General features: G+C 43.5%; 1 protein-coding gene across 4 annotated transcripts in view; it reads left to right on the top strand.

Annotated features, from left to right (window-relative positions):
• Nucleotides 1-18,525, top strand: part of LOC124001550 (protein Smaug homolog 1-like) — a 136,620-nt gene that overhangs the window by 73,061 nt on the left and 45,034 nt on the right. For all 4 annotated transcript variants that reach the window (XM_046308435.1, XM_046308434.1, XM_046308437.1 and 1 more), the window contains 4 exons: nt 1,730-1,848; nt 7,278-7,500; nt 9,771-9,897; nt 11,819-11,902. In XM_046308435.1, the coding sequence (XP_046164391.1) occupies nt 1,730-1,848; nt 7,278-7,500; nt 9,771-9,897; nt 11,819-11,902 (553 nt within the window). The remainder of the gene's footprint in view (nt 1-1,729; nt 1,849-7,277; nt 7,501-9,770; nt 9,898-11,818; nt 11,903-18,525) is intronic.

Below are 18,525 nucleotides of genomic sequence, written 5' to 3'. Positions count from 1 at the left end.
CAGACAGACAGACAGACAGACAGACAGACAGACAGACAGACAGACAGACAGACAGACAGACAGACAGACAGACAGACAGACAGACAGACAGACAGAGACAGACAGACAGACAGACAGACAGACAGACAGACAGACAGACAGAGACAGACAGACAGACAGACAGACAGACAGACAGACAGACAGACAGACAGACAGACAGACAGACAGACAGACAGACAGACAGACAGACAGAGACAGACAGACAGACAGACAGACAGACAGACAGACAGACAGACAGACAGACAGACAGACAGACAGACAGACAGACAGACAGACAGACAGACAGACAGACAGACAGACAGACAGACAGACAGACAGACAGACAGAGAGAGAGAGAGAGAGAGAGAGAGAGAGAGAGAGAATACTTTTCTTAATACAGTTCTTCAGACCCTTATTTATATAATGGGTGAATGTTTCACATTAGAGCAGCAGTTGTCATCTACATTTCAAGGGGAAACTGACTCTGCCTTTGTGTGTGTGTTCATAACCTCACATCATTTTAGACATATATTACATTCTGTTTCAGCTCAAGTGTGAAAGCTGGATATTGTAAAAAATACAAAGGTATACTGAACAAAAATGTAAATGCAACACGCAGCCATTTCAACGCTTTTACTGTGTTACAGTTCATATAAGGAAATTAGTCAATTGAAATAAATTCATTAGGCCCTAATCAATGGATTTCAACTGACTGGGCAAGGGCAGAGCCATGGGTGGGCCTGGGAGGGGATAGACCCACCCACTTGGGCGCCGGGAGCAAGCCCAGACAATCAGAATGTGTTTTTCTCCACAAAAGGGCTTTATTACAGACAGAAATACTCTTCAGTTTCATCAGCTGTCCAAGTGACTGGTCTCATACGATCCCGCAGGTGAAGAAGCTGGATGTGGAGGTCCTGGGTTGGCATGGTAGCCTAGTGGTTAGCGCATTGGACTAGTAACCAGAAGGTTGCAAGTTCAAACCCCCGAGCTGACAAGGTACAAATCTGTAGTTCTGCCCCTGAACAGGCAGTTAACCCACTGTTCCTAGGCCGTCATTGAAAATAAGAATCTGTTCTTAACTGACTTGCCTAGTTAAATAAAGGTTTAAAAAAATAATAATAATAATGGTTACACATGGCCTGTGGTTATGAGGCCGGGTTGGACGTACTGTCAAATTCTCTAAAACAACTTATGGTAGAGAAATGAACATTCAAATCTCTGGCAACAGCTGTGGTGTACATTCCTGCAGTCAGCATCCAGATTGCATGCTCCCTCAACTTGAGACATCTGTGGCATTGTGTTGTGTGACAAAACTGCACATTTTAGAGTGGCCTTTTATTGTCACCATAAGTCGTTTGTACTGTGTAATGATCATGCTGTTTAATCAACTTCTTGATATGCCACACCTGTCAGGGGGATGGATTATCTTGGCAAAGGAGAAATACTCATTAACAGGGATGTAAACAAATTTGTGCTCTATTTTAAAGAAATAAACTTATTGTGTATATGGAGAATTTCTGGGATGTTTTATTTCGGCTCATGGGACAAACACTACATGTTGCGTTTATATTTTTGTTCAGTATATTTCTAGTGTAGTGGGGCCATAAAAAAATACAAATAAACTAACAAAGCTGAACTGCAAAACCCTATGTCATGGTCTTTCTCCTATTCTTTGGCCCTGCAACCTCTCCTTTCCCCTCTCCTCCCTCAGGCGTTCACTGAGACACAGAAGAAGCGGCTGTTGTCATGGAAACAGCAGGTGCAGAAGCTGTTCCGCTCGTTTCCCAGGAAAAATCTCCTGGACATGGCGGGCTACCGGGCGCAGAGGAGGTAGATTAGACCCCAACACACACACACACACACACACAAAAGGATACACACAGACAGACAGAGATATGAGACAGAGATATGTATACACTATCGTTCAAAAGTTTAGGGTCATTGTTTTTGAAAGAAAACCACCTTTTTTGTCCAATAAAAGAACATCAAATTGATCAGAAATACATTGTTAATGTTGTAAATGACTATTGTAGCTGGAAACAGCAGATTTCTTATGGAATATCTACACCGGCGTACAGAGGCCATTATCAGCAACCGGCACCCCTGTGTTCCAAATGGCACGTTGTGTTAGCTAATCCAAGTTTATAATTTTAACAGGCTAATTGATCATCAGAAAACCCTTTTGCAATTATGTTAAGCACAGCTGAAAACTGTCATCCTGATTTTTAAAGAAGCAATAAAACTGTCCTTCTTTAGACTCGTTGAGTATCTGGAGCATAAGCATTTATGAGTTCGATTACAGGCTCAAAATGGCCAGAAACAAATAACTTTCTTCTGAAACTCGTCACTCTATTCTTGTTCTGAGAAATTAAGGCTATTCTATGTGAGAAATTGCCAAGAAACTGAAGATCTGGTACAATGCTGTGTACTACTCCCTTCACAGAACAGCACTAATGGGCTATAACCAGAATAGAAAGAGGAGTGGGAGGCCCCGGTGCACAACTGAGCAAGAGGACAAGTACATTGGAGTGTCTAGTTTGAGACTGGCAGCTTCATTAAATAGTACCCGCAAAACACCAGTCTCAACAGTGAAGGGGAGACTCTGGGATGCTGGCCTTCTAGGCAGAGTTGCAAAGAAAAAGCCATATCTCAGTCTGGCCAATAAAAAGAAAAGATTAAGATGGGTAAAAGTACACAGACACTGGACAGAGAAACTCTGCTTAGAGAGCCAGCATCCCGGAGTCTCCTCTTCACTTTTGAACGGTAGTGTATATACAAAAAAAGTATGTGAACCCTTTGGAATTACCTGGATTTCTGCATAAATTGGTTTTCAAATATTTCTTGTCTATATTGAATGCATCATTTAAACATTCATAGTGTAGGTTGGAAAACGTATGTGAACCCCTAGGCTAATGACTTCTCCAAAAGCTAATTGGAGTCAGGAGATACCTAACCTGGATTCCAATCAATGAGACTAGATTTGAGTTGTTGGTTAGAGCTGCCCTGCCCTATTAAAATACACTCACATAATTTGAGTTTTCTATTCACAAGAAGCATTGCCTGATGTGAATCATGCCCCGAACACAAGAGATCTCAGAAGAATTGTTGACTTACATAAAGCTGGAAAGGGTTACAGAATTGTCTCAAAAGCCTTGATGTTCATCAGTCTACGGTTTGACAAATGGTCTATAAATTTACATTTACATTTAAGTCATTTAGCAGACGCTCTTATCCAGAGCGATTTACAAATTGGTGCATTCACCTTATGACATGGAGAAAGTTCAGCACTGTTGCTACTCTCCCTAGGTGTGTCTGTCCTACGAAGATGCCTGAAAGACCACAGCGCAGAATGTTCAATGAGGTTAAGAAGAATCCTAGAGTGTCAGCTAAAGACTTACAGAAATCTCTGGAACATGCTAGCATCTCTGTTGACAAGTCTACGATACATAAAACACTAAACAAGAATGCTGGTCATGGGAGGACACCACAGAAGAAGCAACTGTTGTCAAAAAAAACATTGCTGCACGTATGAAGTTTGCAAAAGAGCACCAGGATGTTCCACAGCGCTACTGGCAAAATATTCTGTGGACAGATTAAACTACAGTTGAGTTGTTTGGAAGGAACACAACACTATGTGTGGAGAAAAAAGGCACAGCACACCAACATCAAAACCTCCTCCCAAACTGTAAAGTAAAGTAGCTTGCTATCATCGACAGAAAAATGAATTCCCATGTTTATCAAAACATTTTTCAGGAGAATGTAAGGCTCTCTGTCCTCCAATTGAAGCTTAACAGAAGTTGTATGATGCAACAGGACAACGACCCAAAACACAGAAGTAAATCAACAAAATAATTGATTCAAAATAAGAAAATATGCCTTCTGGAGTGGCCCAGTCCTGACCTAAACCCGATTTGAGATGCTGTGGCATGACCTTGAGTGGTTCACACCAGACATCCCATGAATATTGCAGAACTTAAACAGTTTTGTAAAGAGGAATTGTCCAAAATTCCTCCTGACCATTGTGCAGATCTTTTTTTAATTTTTTTTTATTGCTGCCAAAGGAGGGTCAACCAGTTATAAATCCAAGGATTCACATACTTTTTCCAGCCTGCACTGTGAATGTTTACACTGTGTGTTCAATACAGTCATGAAAACATATGATTGTTTGTGTGTTATTAGTTCAAGCAGACTGTGTTTGTCTATTGTTGTGACTTTGATGCAGAAATCCAGGTAATTCCAAAGGGTTCACATACTTTTTCTTGCCACTGTATAATGATATATACAGTGGGGCAAAATATTTAGTCAGCGACCAATTGTGCAAGTTCTCTCACTTAAAAAGATGAGAGGCCTGTAATTTTCATCATAGGTACACTTCAACTATGACAGACAAAATGAGAAAAAAATCTGTATATATATATATACACACAGAGACGGACTAACCCCTCCTCCTGCTCTTGACACCATCTGTTCTGTCTCACCCACATCTGACTCCTTTTTTCCCTCTCTATCTGGATTTAATCATTCTGGATGTGTGTCTGTTGTCATCGTCACTTTTTATTACCAACACTTATTATTATCACCACCACCAAGTTGTACTCAACGACTTCCTCGGCTAAATGTTTAAAAGGTCAAATAATGTAGCTACAGAGCCTGTTCTCGAGTGGCAATTACTCCCCCTGTTCTTGACTCATATACAACTCCACTCCGGAGATCAGGGTTCCCTGCATTTATTTATTTATTTTATTTCACCTTTATTTAACCAGGTAGGCTAGTTGAGAACAAGTTCTCATTTGCAACTGCGACCTGGCCAAGATAAAGCATAGCAGTGTGAACAGACAACACAGAGTTACACATGGAGTAAACAATTAACAAGTCAATAACACAGTAGAAAAAAGGGGAGTCTATATACAATGTGTGCAAAAGGCATGAGGAGGTAGGGGAATAATTACAATATTGCAGATTAACACTGGAGTGATAAATGATCAGATGATCATGTACAGGTAGAGATATTGGTGTGCAAAAGAGCAGAAAAGTAAATAAATAAAAACTGTGGGGATGAGGTAGGTGAAAATGGGTGGGCTATTTACCAATAGATTATGTACAGCTGCAGCGATCGGTTAGCTGCTCAGATAGCTGATGTTTGAAGTTGTTGAGGGAGGTAAAAGTCTCCAACTTCAGCGATTTTTGCAATTCGTTCCAGTCACAGGCAGCAGAGTACTGGAACGAAAGGCGGCCAAATGAGGTGTTGGCTTTAGGGATGATCAGTGAGATACACCTGCTGGAGCGCGTGCTACGGATGGGTGTTGCCATCGTGACCAGTGAACTGAGATAAGGCGGAGCTTTACCTAGCATGGCCTTGTAGATGACCTGGAGCCAGTGGGTCTGGCGACGAATATGTAGCGAGGGCCAGCCGACTAGAGCATACAAGTCGCAGTGGTGGGTAGTATAAGGTGCTTTAGTGACAAAACGGGTGGCACTGTGATAAACTGCATCCAGTTTGCTGATTAGAGTGTTGGAAGCGATTTTGTAGATGACATTGCCGAAGTCTAGGATCGGTAGGATAGTCAGTTTTACTAGGGTAAGCTTGGCAGCGTGAGTGAAGGAGGCCTTGTTGCGGAATAGAAAGCCGACTCTTGATTTGATTTTCGATTGGAGATGTTTGATATGGGTCTGGAAGGAGAGTTTGCAGTCTAGCCAGACACCTATGTACTTATAGGTGTCCACATATTCAAGGTCGGAACCATCCAGTGTGGTGATGCTAGTCGGGCATGCGGGTGCAGGCAGCGATCGGTTGAAAAGCATTCATTTGGTTTTACTAGCGTTTAAGAGCAGTTGGAGGCCACGGAAGGAGTGTTGTATGGCATTGAAGCTCGTTTGGAGGTTAGATAGCACAGTGTCCAATGACAGGCCGAAAGTATATAGAATGGTGTCGTCTGCGTAGAGGTGGATCAGGGAATCGCCCGCAGCAAGACCAACATCATTGATATATACAGAGAAAAGAGTCGGCCTGAGAATTGAACCCTGTGGCACCCCCATAGAGACTGCCAGAGGACCGGACAGCATGCCCTCCGATTTGACACACTGAACTCTGTCTGCAAAGTAATTGGTGAACCAGGCAAGGCAGTCATCCGAAAAACCGAGGCTACTGAGTCTGCCGATAAGAATCTGGTGATTGACAGAGTCGAAAGCCTTGGCATGGTCGATGAAGACGGCTGCACAGTACTGTCTTTTATCGATGGCGGTTATGATTTCGTTTAGTACCTTGAGTGTGGCTGAGGTGCACCCGTGACCGGCTCGGAATCCAGATTGCATAGCGGAGAAGGTACGGTGGGATTCGAGATGGTCAGTGACCTGTTTGTTGACTTGGCTTTCGAAGACCTTCGATAGGCAGGGCAGAATGGATATAGGTCTGTAACAGTTTGGGTCCAGGGTGTCTCCCCCTTTGAAGAGGGGGATGACTGCAGCAGCTTTCCACTCCTTGGGGATCTCAGACGATATGAAAGAGAGGTTGAACAGGCTGGTAATAGGGGTTGCGACAATGGCGGCGGATAGTTTCAGAAATAGAGTGTCCAGATTGTCAAGCCCAGCTGATTTATATGGGTCCAGGTTTTGCAGCTCTTTCAGAACATCTGTTATCTGGATTTGGGTAAAGGAGAACCTGGAGAGGCTTGGGCGGGGAGCTGCGAGGGGGCCGGAGCTGTTGGCCGAGGTAGGAGTGGCCAGGCGAAGGCATGGCCAGCCATTGAGAAATGCTTGTTGAAGTTTTCGATAATCATGGATTTTTCGGTGGTGACCGTGTTCCCTAGCCTCAGTGCAGTGGGCAGCTGGGAGGAGGTGCTCTTGTTCTCCATGGACTTCACAGTGTCCCAGAACTTTTTGGAATTGGAGCTACAGGATGCAAACTTCTGCCTGAAGAAGCTGGCCTTAGCTTTCCTGACTGACTGCGTGTATTGGTTCCTGACTTCCCTGAACAGTTGCATATCGCGGGGACTGTTCGATGCTATTGCAGTCCGCCACAGGATGTTTTTGTGCTGGTCGAGGGCAGTCAGGTCTGGAGTGAACCAAGGGCTGTATCTGTTCTTAGTTCTGCATTTTTTGAACGGATCCCCTGCGACCACGCTTTCTCCAACTTTCCCATCTCCTCAGTCAAATCAAATGTATTTTATAAAGCCCCTTTTAAACTAGCAGTTGTCACAAAGTGCTTTACCTCCTTTTTATTTCTTTAAAATAAAGATGATCCAAGTGCTATTTCTCTCTCCGTGCAGCAGTGGCCGGGGCTTCGGCCAGTCTAACTCTCTCCCCACGGCGGGCTGCTTGGGGGGCAGCAGTAGCATGTCGGCCCGCCGAAGCCTGCGCCAGTTCCAGATGCCCTCACGGAGCTTGCCCGGTGCCAGGCTTGGCCTGCTGGGCACCGCCGGCCTCCTGGGACCCACGACGCGCAGCGCCAGCAGCACCTCCACCGGTCTCAAGCAGGGACGACAGGTGGGGACACTTCTGACTTTAAACTTCTCCTAGGCACTTAGCCACTACCCCTAGCCTATGCAATTGATGTAGAGTTCTTCTTTTGTGATGTTACATTGCAGAGTCTCCCTTTTAGGCAGGGATGGTATATGAGGACGCCCAATCTAACCTTATCTTACTTAGCCCCTAGCATCTGCCCACGTCGGCGTCCTCAACTCAAATATTTTCACAAGTGTCCCATTAACATTAATGTGTAGTGTCTAAAGTCTGAGTTAACCTCACATTTCCAGATTTTGGCCATTCATTTAGATCTGAAAGGATTTTTAAGTTTATGTTATATTGCTGAGTAAGCCTACCTTTTTAATGGGAGGACATCCCTATCAGCTTCAATCACAATTTGGTTCACTATAGTAGTGGAAAATGGGTAGTGATATAAAGGGTAGTGATACAAAGGGGACCTACATGCAGAAACAACAACGTTATTGTATTCTCATACTGAAGAGGTGCTGCGTATATGCCTATATACAGCGGGAGAAAGGAAAAAGGGAGAAAACCACTACTTGGTCAAGTGTCTGGATTCTGGAATCATCCCATCACACAGAGAAATAATCAAACTCTTTAACAATACCCTCTTTCAGATCTGTCCCGAACTATCATTCCCTGTGAATTACATAGTTGTAAAGACAGTCATAGAAACAAATACAACCATAAGGGGGAAAACGCAACAGCGGAGGGAAAGAAAGGCAGCGTCAGTGGCGTGTCGGGTGAAGTGGCTGGAACTTGTAGGCGGATCCCGCATTCCACAGACCCTACATCACTAGTGCTCATTGGAACAGTTCTCCACTCCACAGCAGGGATAACCTGGCACACATCTGCTATGCTCCCATATTCTGCATTTCTTTATGCATCCATACAATGGGAGGAAATTCCAAACCGCTTCCTCCACAGTCCACAAACTTTCTCCGGCCGACCATTTTTTGGGACTAAATCAAAAAGTATGGAATGTGCGTATTAAAAGAAAGGAGGTAGGAAGGGGAGGAGGGGGGAGAGAGACCGGGGTGAGTCATTGTTAGGGCGGTGGTGGTGTAGGGGGAGGGGTGACTGAGAGCAGAGGGGAAAGGGAGGAGAAGGGGAGACAGAGCAAGTGAGCTAGTCAGAGGCAGTGAGAACAGTGCACAGGCATTTCCTGTTTTTCCCTGGCTCTCTGTATGGGAGGGCCGGGAAAGGGGGACAGCGAGACAGAGAGGGAGTGGGGAGAGAGAGAGAGAGTGGTGAGTGGTGGAGGGGAGTAATAATAATAATAATATATGCCATTTAGCAGACGCTTTTATCCAAAGCGACTTACAGTCATGTGTGCATACATTCTACGTATGGGTGGTCCCGGGGATCGAACCCACTACCCTGGCGTTACAAGCGCCATGCTCTACCAACTGAGCTACAGAAGGACCATAGAGGGAGAGAGAAAGAGAAGGTTGAATGTATAATAGGCAGGTTACAGAGAGGTATCCGCACGGCTAAAGTGTCAGTAGTTTGAGGTTAAACGGGGGGAGAGAAAAATATAGGGGAGGAGATAGGGAGAACCAGAAAAGGTTGACTTTATAATGGCTCAGTAGTTCTAGGCTAGAGTGAAAACACCTGGTGTGCCCTCCCCTAGTTTTTACACACTTATATAGCCACCCCCGGGTGTGTATTTAGTTATGTGATAGTCCTAATTAATACAATTTTGCGGAAACTAATGTGAGTCCATTTTGATCAGAGTGTAACCAAAATGTATATTGCTCATGATTGAAATTGTAAACCAAAAGGTCGGACTATTGGCCTATAAGTCATGCTGAAGTATTGTGAAATGTCATTTTTAAATATAAATTAAATTGTACTTATTGAGTGAGGTGCTCTAGGTAGTTTGTCTAATGTAGGGGTCTCAAACTGCAATTTGAGGGGGCTAAGGTGGGGGGTGGGTATTTCAAGTATCGCCAACAATGTGCAGAACTGGATATCATTATATTATTTTGCTGTCATAGGGACATTAATAGATTTCCCAACATTGTCTGTTAGTGGTTAGATTTGTTGCACCCGTTTTTGGAATCGTGCCAGTTTATATGGTCTAATGATCCAAAGATCATTAGCCTCCTAGTGAGCACAAAACTTTGAAAAGTCATGGTTTCAACATATTTTCAACAAAAAAAAAGTATTTTCAACCAAGCCCAACCACAACGTCTTTTAAACGTCTTGTGCTCATAGGGCTATCAGTCTGTTGTGGTTGTCTGTGTGACTATCAGTTTGTTCAACAGGGTTTATGGTTTGCCAACCCCGGAGGCAGTAACAGCATGCCCAGCCGAACCCACAGCTCAGTGCAGAGGACCCGCTCCTTGCCTGTCCACACCACGCCACACACCATGGTCATGTTTCAGCAGTCTGGTAAGAAATCACACACACGTGCACACTCAGTTACACAATTACACGATACATACACCTGTACAAGGTAGTCCTTTTTATCTTTCTGTTCCTCTCTTTCTTTATCTTAGCCTCTCTTTCTCTCTTCCTCCTCTTTTTTTCTTTTCCCTCTCTCTCTCCTTTTTGTATTGCCATCTCTCAATCTTTTATAAGCTCTCAGCAGCCTAACATCCTCAGTGCTACCTTCCTCAGTGTTAGCCTGGAGACAGATGCTGTAATGCCACAGGGCATTACACACACTGCTCTCATCTGCATACCAATGCAGGACAACAGCCTGAGGTAAAGATCCCATTCAAGTCCAATGTTCTGCTCTGTAATGGCTGGATCCTTAATTCTATTTTCAGCCGTAGCCGCGGGATAAACTGGACATCAATGTGACAGCGGGGATTTCCTCCTCCGGCCTGTCTTTCATAGGGAACCAAAGAGTATTCCCCCTTTTTTAGAATGGAGAGGAAGGAGGAGGGAGGGCGGTTTCAGGGGGAAAGAGGGAATGCAGCCGTATGTGAGGAAGGGAATGAGGGAAGAGTCAGTGGACTGTTACAATGAGCCTCTTTGTGCTGGGTGGCTGAGCAGCCCTGGCACCCTTTCTCTCTTTCCCTCCTTCGTTTTCTCCCTCCCTTCTACAGCTCTGCAGAGTCATACACACTGCACATGCACTCGGGGGTGGCTGGAGTTGGATTGGAGCCGGGCCAGAGTATGTAGCTGCCTGGAAAGCTAGGCCTGGACTCGCCCTCTCTCAATCTCTGTCTCTCTCCCCTATTTCTCAAACTGACGCTAGACAGATTAAATGATTGATTAAAACAGAGACTATACAGGGGGAATGATGGGATGAAGTAAGGGGAGTGTGTGTGGAGGGGCCAGGATTTGAGGCCTAAAAATAGCCAGTGGCTGACTGTTCTGTCTATCCAGCCAGTGCGACGGCAAGTGCATAACTCGGCTCTTCTCTCTACCCACAAGGGATTTTCACAGCCGCCCGGGCTGCGTTGACTCCACTTAAGGCAGGCAGGAGCAGCTTAAGGCTAACCGATGGCCTAGATATCCCATTGTGATAGCTAGCTAAGGAGCTCACAACTGAGCTGAGGGGGCTGCTAGGCTAACAAGTTAGCAACTTGTCTAAGACAAAGTTTTTCTTTGGGGGGGGTGGGTGAGTTTATGGGTCCCCCTTGTGGTGGAACGGGTGACTTTGAACTTGAAGTACACACACACACACCTCACTCACACATGCGCAACAAACCACCCCAATTTGAATAACCCAAATGACTGGGTATTGTATTTAAGGGGTGTAATGTGTAGACAGTTGGTTAATTGGCGGTGTAGTGTAATCAGATTAAGCACGGAACACGCGGCATGGTTGAATGGAGGTCATTGTTACGACGCCCGCCCCGCACAAAACTGGGATTTGGAGCCCATGATAATTCATTCCTTTGTCTGCTGCCATTTCGGTGTGGTGGTGTTAGGAAAGGTTAAAGTATTGGGATCGAGACATTTTGATGAACTTCATTTCAACTCTTTTTCGTGCTCAATGGGAATAGTAGACTCTGATGTGGTATTTTGTGGTTTGTAGAGGACTGTGAAAAAATGCATCATTATTTTGATTGTAAAGTCTTTGAGCTATTTTCACAGTGGTTATGTTGATGTTGGAACGTTCTGGGGGTCTTTACCTGGCCTTTTTATGTATGGGTATACACACATTTATCATACTCTTTCAGTTGTTTGTTTAGCTTTTTATTTTAGCTGAGCTTTCACAGTGGTTGAGTGTATGTTGTAACATTGGTGGTGTTCTCCAGGTAGTTGGTTGTGTGTACATTGTTGTAATTTTGCAGTGTTGTTCTCCGGGTAGTTGGTTGTGTGTATGTTGTTGTAACATTGTGGTGGTGTTCTCCAGATCTCCAAGTGCCAGTGACGGAACCAGACATCAACAACCGGCTGGAGTCTCTGTGTTTGAGTATGACAGAGCATGCCCTGGGAGGTAGGAGCACCACAACCATCCATGAACACACACATACGAATTCACACACACCAGTTAATACTGGACTTCTTAGTCAATACACACATGCACACAGTACTGTATCTGATGTACCACTTGGTTTATTCACACGTGCACACATGCACAGAAAGAAACTTGTACGCACGCTCTCTCTCTCACTCTCACACACACATACACACACACACACACCCTTTGCCCTCAGAACAGCCTTAATTCGTCAGGGCATGGACTCTACAAGGTGTCAAAAGCATTCCACAGGGATGTTGGTTCATTTTGAGGCCAATGCTTCCCACAGTTGTCATGTTGGCTGGATGTCCTTTGGGTGGTGGATAATTCTTGATACATACAGTAAACTGTTGAGCATGAAAAATCCAGCAGCGGTGCAGTTCTTGTTACAAACGCGCCTGGCACCTACTACCATACCTTGTTCAAAGGCACTTAAGTCTTTTGTCTTGCCCATTCACCCTCTGAATGGCACACATACATGATCCTTGTCTCAAGGCTTAAAAATCCTTATTTGACCTGTCTGCTTCCCTTCATCTACACTGATTGAAGTGGATTTAACAAATGACATCAATAAGGGATCATACCTTTTACCTGGATTCACCTGGTCAGCCTATGTCATAGAAAGAGCAGGTTTTCTTAATGTTTTATATAATCAGTGTATACATGCGCAAATAAACAGACAAAAGGTGTCAACTTTGGAATTCCCTCTACCCAGAAACTGTTCAACCTCTTTTCAATTTTTGCCTAAAATGACATACCCAAATCGAACTGCCTGTAGCTCAGGCCCTGAAGCAAGTATATGCATATTCTTCTGAAAAGGAACACTTTGAAGTTTGTGGAAATGTAAATTAATGTAGGATAATATAACACATTAGATCTGGTCAAATATAATACAAAGGAAAAAAACATGCGTTTAAAACAACATTCGGGAACATTCATATGTCTTGTCAGAATGTAACCGTAATACTAATGAAGTCAGCAACATGCAGTGAATACATCCAGAGTCTCAACTCCCCAAAGATGATGGCTTACCTGTAGCCAGACCTGGGTTCATATATTATTCAAAATAATTTCAAATGCTTTAGCTGTGCTTGCTTGAACCTGCAATGGAACAGGCCCTCCAGGAAGGCTAAAGCTCAAAGTATTTGAAATATTTCAAATAGTATTTGAGCCCATGTTTGGCTTGTAGCCAGGGTGTGTCTCCACAATTAATCCACACGAGGATAGACGGGTGGAGTGGACAGGAGAGGAAGGGAGATGGATAATCTCAGTAATCATTCCCATGTGAAGTGGAGTTTAGTTTTAAATAAAGGGGCTGTTTTCTCTCTCCCCGGCCTCGCCAGCACAGAGGCAGAGACAGTGGCCCTCAGTGCTCAGCGCAGAGCTAGGATGGACAAGCACCGCTTTGTGTAGGTGGACACACATAGGCCCAGAGCAGAGGTGGTTAGCTGAGGATTGCCAGTCCCAGACTGGACCCTTCCTTTCTACTGTAACCCTCTGCCCCTCCTTTTTCTCTCTCTCTCTCTATAACATACTGAATCCACAGAATATAAATTAGAACCAAAGTACTCATTGTGAATGGAATAACCCCCGTGCCCTTATTTACAAATCGAGTAAATACTGTCCAATAGAAATCTGTCAGCTCTAAAAATGACCAAACTCTCTTTTCTTTTAACCAATTTGACAGAAAGCTGCCAAGTCATTTCCCTAATATTGACATGCTTCCAGACGTTACCCTGTTAAGCAGTTCTGTAGATCTGAAAGGATTGGATATCCATTATGGTGAACATTTCATCAAGCCTATGACAGGGAAAGGTGGCACTATTAGCATATCGCTAATTGCCTCCAGATCTCCGAAAGTGCCACAGGGGGTAAGGGTTAGGGGTTGGTGCATTGTTAACATGGGCCTACATAACTCTCTTATGGAACCCTATTCCAGTTATAGTCCACAACTTTTGACCAGTGCCGATGGAGCTCTAGGGAATAGGGTTCCATTTGGAATGTCATGAGACCCTCGACCACACACAGGAACTCCAATAATAGTATATTGTTGTATGTAATGCACCCTGGTCCATAGGACAGGCTCATTGTCCACCCTCCCTCCCAGAAGCCTGGATGGGATGAGAGAGCCAAGCCTATGAGTTCGTAGCTTCAACCCTGCAGGACACACACCAATTGATTAATGGACTGCTGAATGTAGAATTTTCTTTTTGTGCGTTTGCTCTTCAGAATGATGTCTATCTCTAAGCTACCCAAGAAAGGGCTGAAAATAGCCCATAATAATATATGTAGCCTTAGAAATAAGGTTCATGAAGTCAATAACTTGCTAACATCAGATAACATATATTTGCCTTTTCTGAGACTCGCGTAGATAATTCATTTGATGATACAGCAGTGCAATACAAGGATATAACATTGATAGAAGAGACACATAAATGCTTATGGGGAGGTGTTGCTGTATATATAAAAAAATATATATAAAAAAATATGCCATTTAGCAGACGCTTTTATCCAAAGCGACTTACAGTCATGTGTGCATACATTCTACGTATGGGTGGTCCCGGGGATCGAACCCACTACCCTGGCGTTACAAGCGCCATGCTCTACCAACTGAGCTACAGAAGGACCGTATTCAGAGCCATATCCCTGTCATACTTAGAGAAGATCTTATGTCAAGTGTTATTGAAGTGTTGTGGTTGCAGGTTCACTTGGCATATCTAAAGCCTTTCCTTTTGTGGAGTTGCTATAGGCCACCAAGTGATAAGTCAGTATCTAAATAATAAACTCAGCAAAAAAAGAAACATCCCTTTTTCAGGACCCTGTCTTTCAAAGATAATTTGTAAAAATCCAAATAACTTCACAGGTCTTCATTGTAAATGGTTAAACTCTGTTTCCCATTCTTGTTCAATGAACCATAAACAATTAATGAACTTGCACCTGTTGAACGGTCGTTAAGACACTTAACAGCTTACAGACGGTACGCAATTATGGTCATAGTTCTGAAAACTTATGACACTAAAGAGGCCTTTCTACTGACTGAAGGAAAGGAAAGATTCCCAGGGTCCCTGCTCATCTGCATGAATGTGCCTTGGTCATGCTGGAAGGAGGCATGAGGACTGTAGATGTGGCCAGGGCAATAAATTGCAATGTCCGTAATGTGAGATGCCTTAGACAGCGCTACAGGGAGACAGGATGGACAGCTGATCGTCCTCGTATTGGCAGACCATGTGTAACAACACCTGCACAGGATCTGTACATCCGAGCATCACACCTGCAGGACAGGTACAGGATGACAACAACTGCCCGAGTTACACCAGGAATGCACAATCCCTCCATCAGTGCTCAGCGGCAAGTGTCCTATGGGCACAAATCCACCATCACAGGGCCAGACAGGACTGGCAAAAAGTGCTCTTCGCTGACGAGTCGTAGTCTTGTCTCACCAGGGGTGATAGTCGGATTTGCGTTTATCTTCGAAGGAATGAGCGTTACACCGAGGCCTGTACTCTGGAGCGGGATTGATTTGGAGGTGGAGGGTCTGTCATGGTCTGGGGCAGTGTGGCACAGCATCATCGGACTGAGCTTGTTGTCATTGCTGGCAATCTCAGCACTGTGCGTTACAGGAAGACATCCTCCTCCCTCATGTGGTACCCTTCCTACAGGGACTTGCAGGTGCCTTGGTGGAAGAGTGGGGTAACATCTCACAGCAAGAACTGGCAAATCTGGTGCAGTCCATGAGGAGGAGATGCACTGTAGTACTTAATGCAGCTGGTGGCCACATCAGATACTGACTGTTACTTTGATTTTGACCCCTCTTTGTTCAGGGACACATTATTCCATTTCTGTTAGTCACATGTCTGTGGAACTTGTTCAGTTTATGTCTGTTGTTGAATCTTGTTATGTTCATACAAATATTTACACATTTTAAGTTTGCTGAAAATAAATGCAGTTGACAGTGCGAGGATTTTTATTTTTTTTGCTGAGTTTGTGTGAAATGCTTGATAAGTGAATGTGATGTAAACAGAGAGGTCTGCTTTCTTGGGGACCGGAATATTGACTGGTTTTCATCAAGTTGTCCGCTCAAGAGAAAGCTTCTCACTGTAACCAGTGCCTGTAATCTGGTTCAGGTTATTCATCAACCTACCAGGATGTTTACAAACACTACAGGAACAAGATCGTCCACATGTATCGATCACATTTTTACTAATACTGTAGAACTTTGTAAGTCGCTCTGGATAAGAGCGTCTGCTAAATGACTTAAATGTAAATGTAAATGTAAAGCTGTATCCGTAGTGGCTATATCCAGGAAAGCCAGAGTTCCAATAGCTGGGCCTAAAATAGTGTATAAGAGATCATACAAAAGATTTTGCAGTGACTCTTATGTGGATGATGTTAAAAAAAGGTGTTGGTCTGATGTGTTTAATGAGGAGCATCCAGATGCTGCACTTGATGGATTTATGAAATTGCTTCTTCCAATTATTGTTAAACATGCACATGTTAAGAAACTGACTGTTAAACCTGTTCAGGCTTCATGGATTGATGGATTTAACAATTGTATTGTTGAAAGAGATGGGGCAAAAGGAGTGGCTAATATGTCTGGCTGCACATCTGACTGGCTTACATACTGCAAATTGAGAAATGATGTGACTAAACTCAACAAGAATAAACTGTATTATGAAGCCAAGATCAATGATATAACGAATTATGGAAAACAACTTGAGTAGTTTAAGTGGATTATGGGCAGAAAGACAAATTCAACTCACTCTTTCATTGAATCAGATTGCTTATTCATCACACAACCATTTGATGTTGCCACTTATTTTAATGATTACGTCATTGGCAAAGTGGGCAAACTTAGGCAGGAAATGCCAACAATAAACATACAAATAATGAAATAAAAGCATTGCAAGTTTGAATTTTGTAAAGTCCATGTGGGTGAGGTGGGAAAATGATTTATCGATCAATACTGACAAACCTGGCATTGACAACTTCGATGGAAAGCGACTGAGGATGGTAGCTGACTATTGCCAGTCCTTTATGTCATATCTTTAATCTGAGCCTAGAGGAAAGTCTTTGTCCTCAGGCCTGGAGGGAAGACAAAGTAATTCCACTACCTAAGAGTAGTAAAGTGGCCTTTATTGGTTCTAACAGCAGACCTATAAGCTTGCTGCCAGCTCTTAACAAACTGTTGGGGAAAAAATGTATTTGACCAAATACAATTCTATTTCTCTGTAAACAAATTAACAACAGACTTTCAGCATGCTTATAGAGTTGGGCACTCAACATGCACTCAGCACTGACACAAATGACTGATGATTGGTTAAAAGAAATTGATAATAATAAGATTGTGGGAGCTATGTTGTTAGATTTCAATACAGCCTTTGATATTATTGACCATAACCTATTGTTGAAAAAACTTGTTATGGCTTTTCAATCTCTGTCATATTGTGGATTTAGAGCTATCTATCTAATATAACTCTTAGGGTTTACTTTAATGGTAGCTTCTTTAATGTCAAACCTGTAAAGCGTGGTGTAACGCAGGGCAGTGCTCTAGGCCCTCTACTCTTTTCACCAATGACCTGCCACTGGCATTAAACACAGCATGTGTGTCCATGTATGCTGATGATTCAACCAGCAACCACCGCTAATGCAGCCACTGCATTAGCGGTGGCCAAAGGGTTGCAGCCAAAGGGTTGCAGTCTGTTTTGGAATAGGTGGCCAGTAATAAACTGGTCTTGAACATCTCTAAAACTAAGAGCATTGTATTTGGTACAAATCATTCCTTAAGTTCTAGACCTCTGAATCTAGTAATAAATGGTGTGGCTGTTGAACAAGTTGAGGAGACTAAATTACTTGGTGTTACTTTAGATTGTAAACTGTCATGGTCAAAACATATAGATTCAATGGTTGTAAAGATGGAGAGAAGTCTGGCCGTAATATATTATATATATTACCTTTATTTTACTAGACAAGTCTGTTAAGAAAATTCTTATTTTCAATGACGGCCTAGGAGAACGACAGATTTGTACCTTGTCAGCTCGGGGATTCGAACTTGCACCCTTTCGGTTACTAGTCCAACGCTCTAACCATTTGCAGCCCCAAAATAAAGAGATGCTCTGCTTTTTTGACACCACACTCCAAAAATCAAGTTCTGCGGGCTCTAGTTTTAGTCGTGTGGTCCAGTGCTGCGAGGAAAGACCTAGTTAAAAGCTGCAGCTGGCCCAGAACAGCACGTACTGCTCTTCATTGTAATCAGAGGACTGATTATAAATATGCATGCCTGTCTCTCTTGGCTAAGAGTTGAGGCGAGACAGACTGCATCACTTATTTTTATAAGAGACATTAAATCCCAAATAGTTTGTATAGTCAACTTACACAGTTCTGACACACACCTATCCCACCAGACATGCCACCAGGGTACTTTTCACAGTCCCCAAATCCAGAATATAGTCAAGAAAGCGTACAGTATTATATAGAGCCCTTATTGCATGGAACTTCCTTCCATCTCATTTTGCTCAAATAAACGGCAAACACCTCGTGGCACAACGCCTCTCCCCTATTATTTGACCTAGATAGTTTGTGTGTATGTATTAATATGTAGA

This window comes from Oncorhynchus gorbuscha, linkage group LG17 (assembly GCF_021184085.1).
Source record: "Oncorhynchus gorbuscha isolate QuinsamMale2020 ecotype Even-year linkage group LG17, OgorEven_v1.0, whole genome shotgun sequence".
NCBI lineage: Eukaryota > Metazoa > Chordata > Actinopteri > Salmoniformes > Salmonidae > Oncorhynchus > Oncorhynchus gorbuscha.
This window is presented reverse-complemented; position numbering and strand designations above follow the sequence as displayed.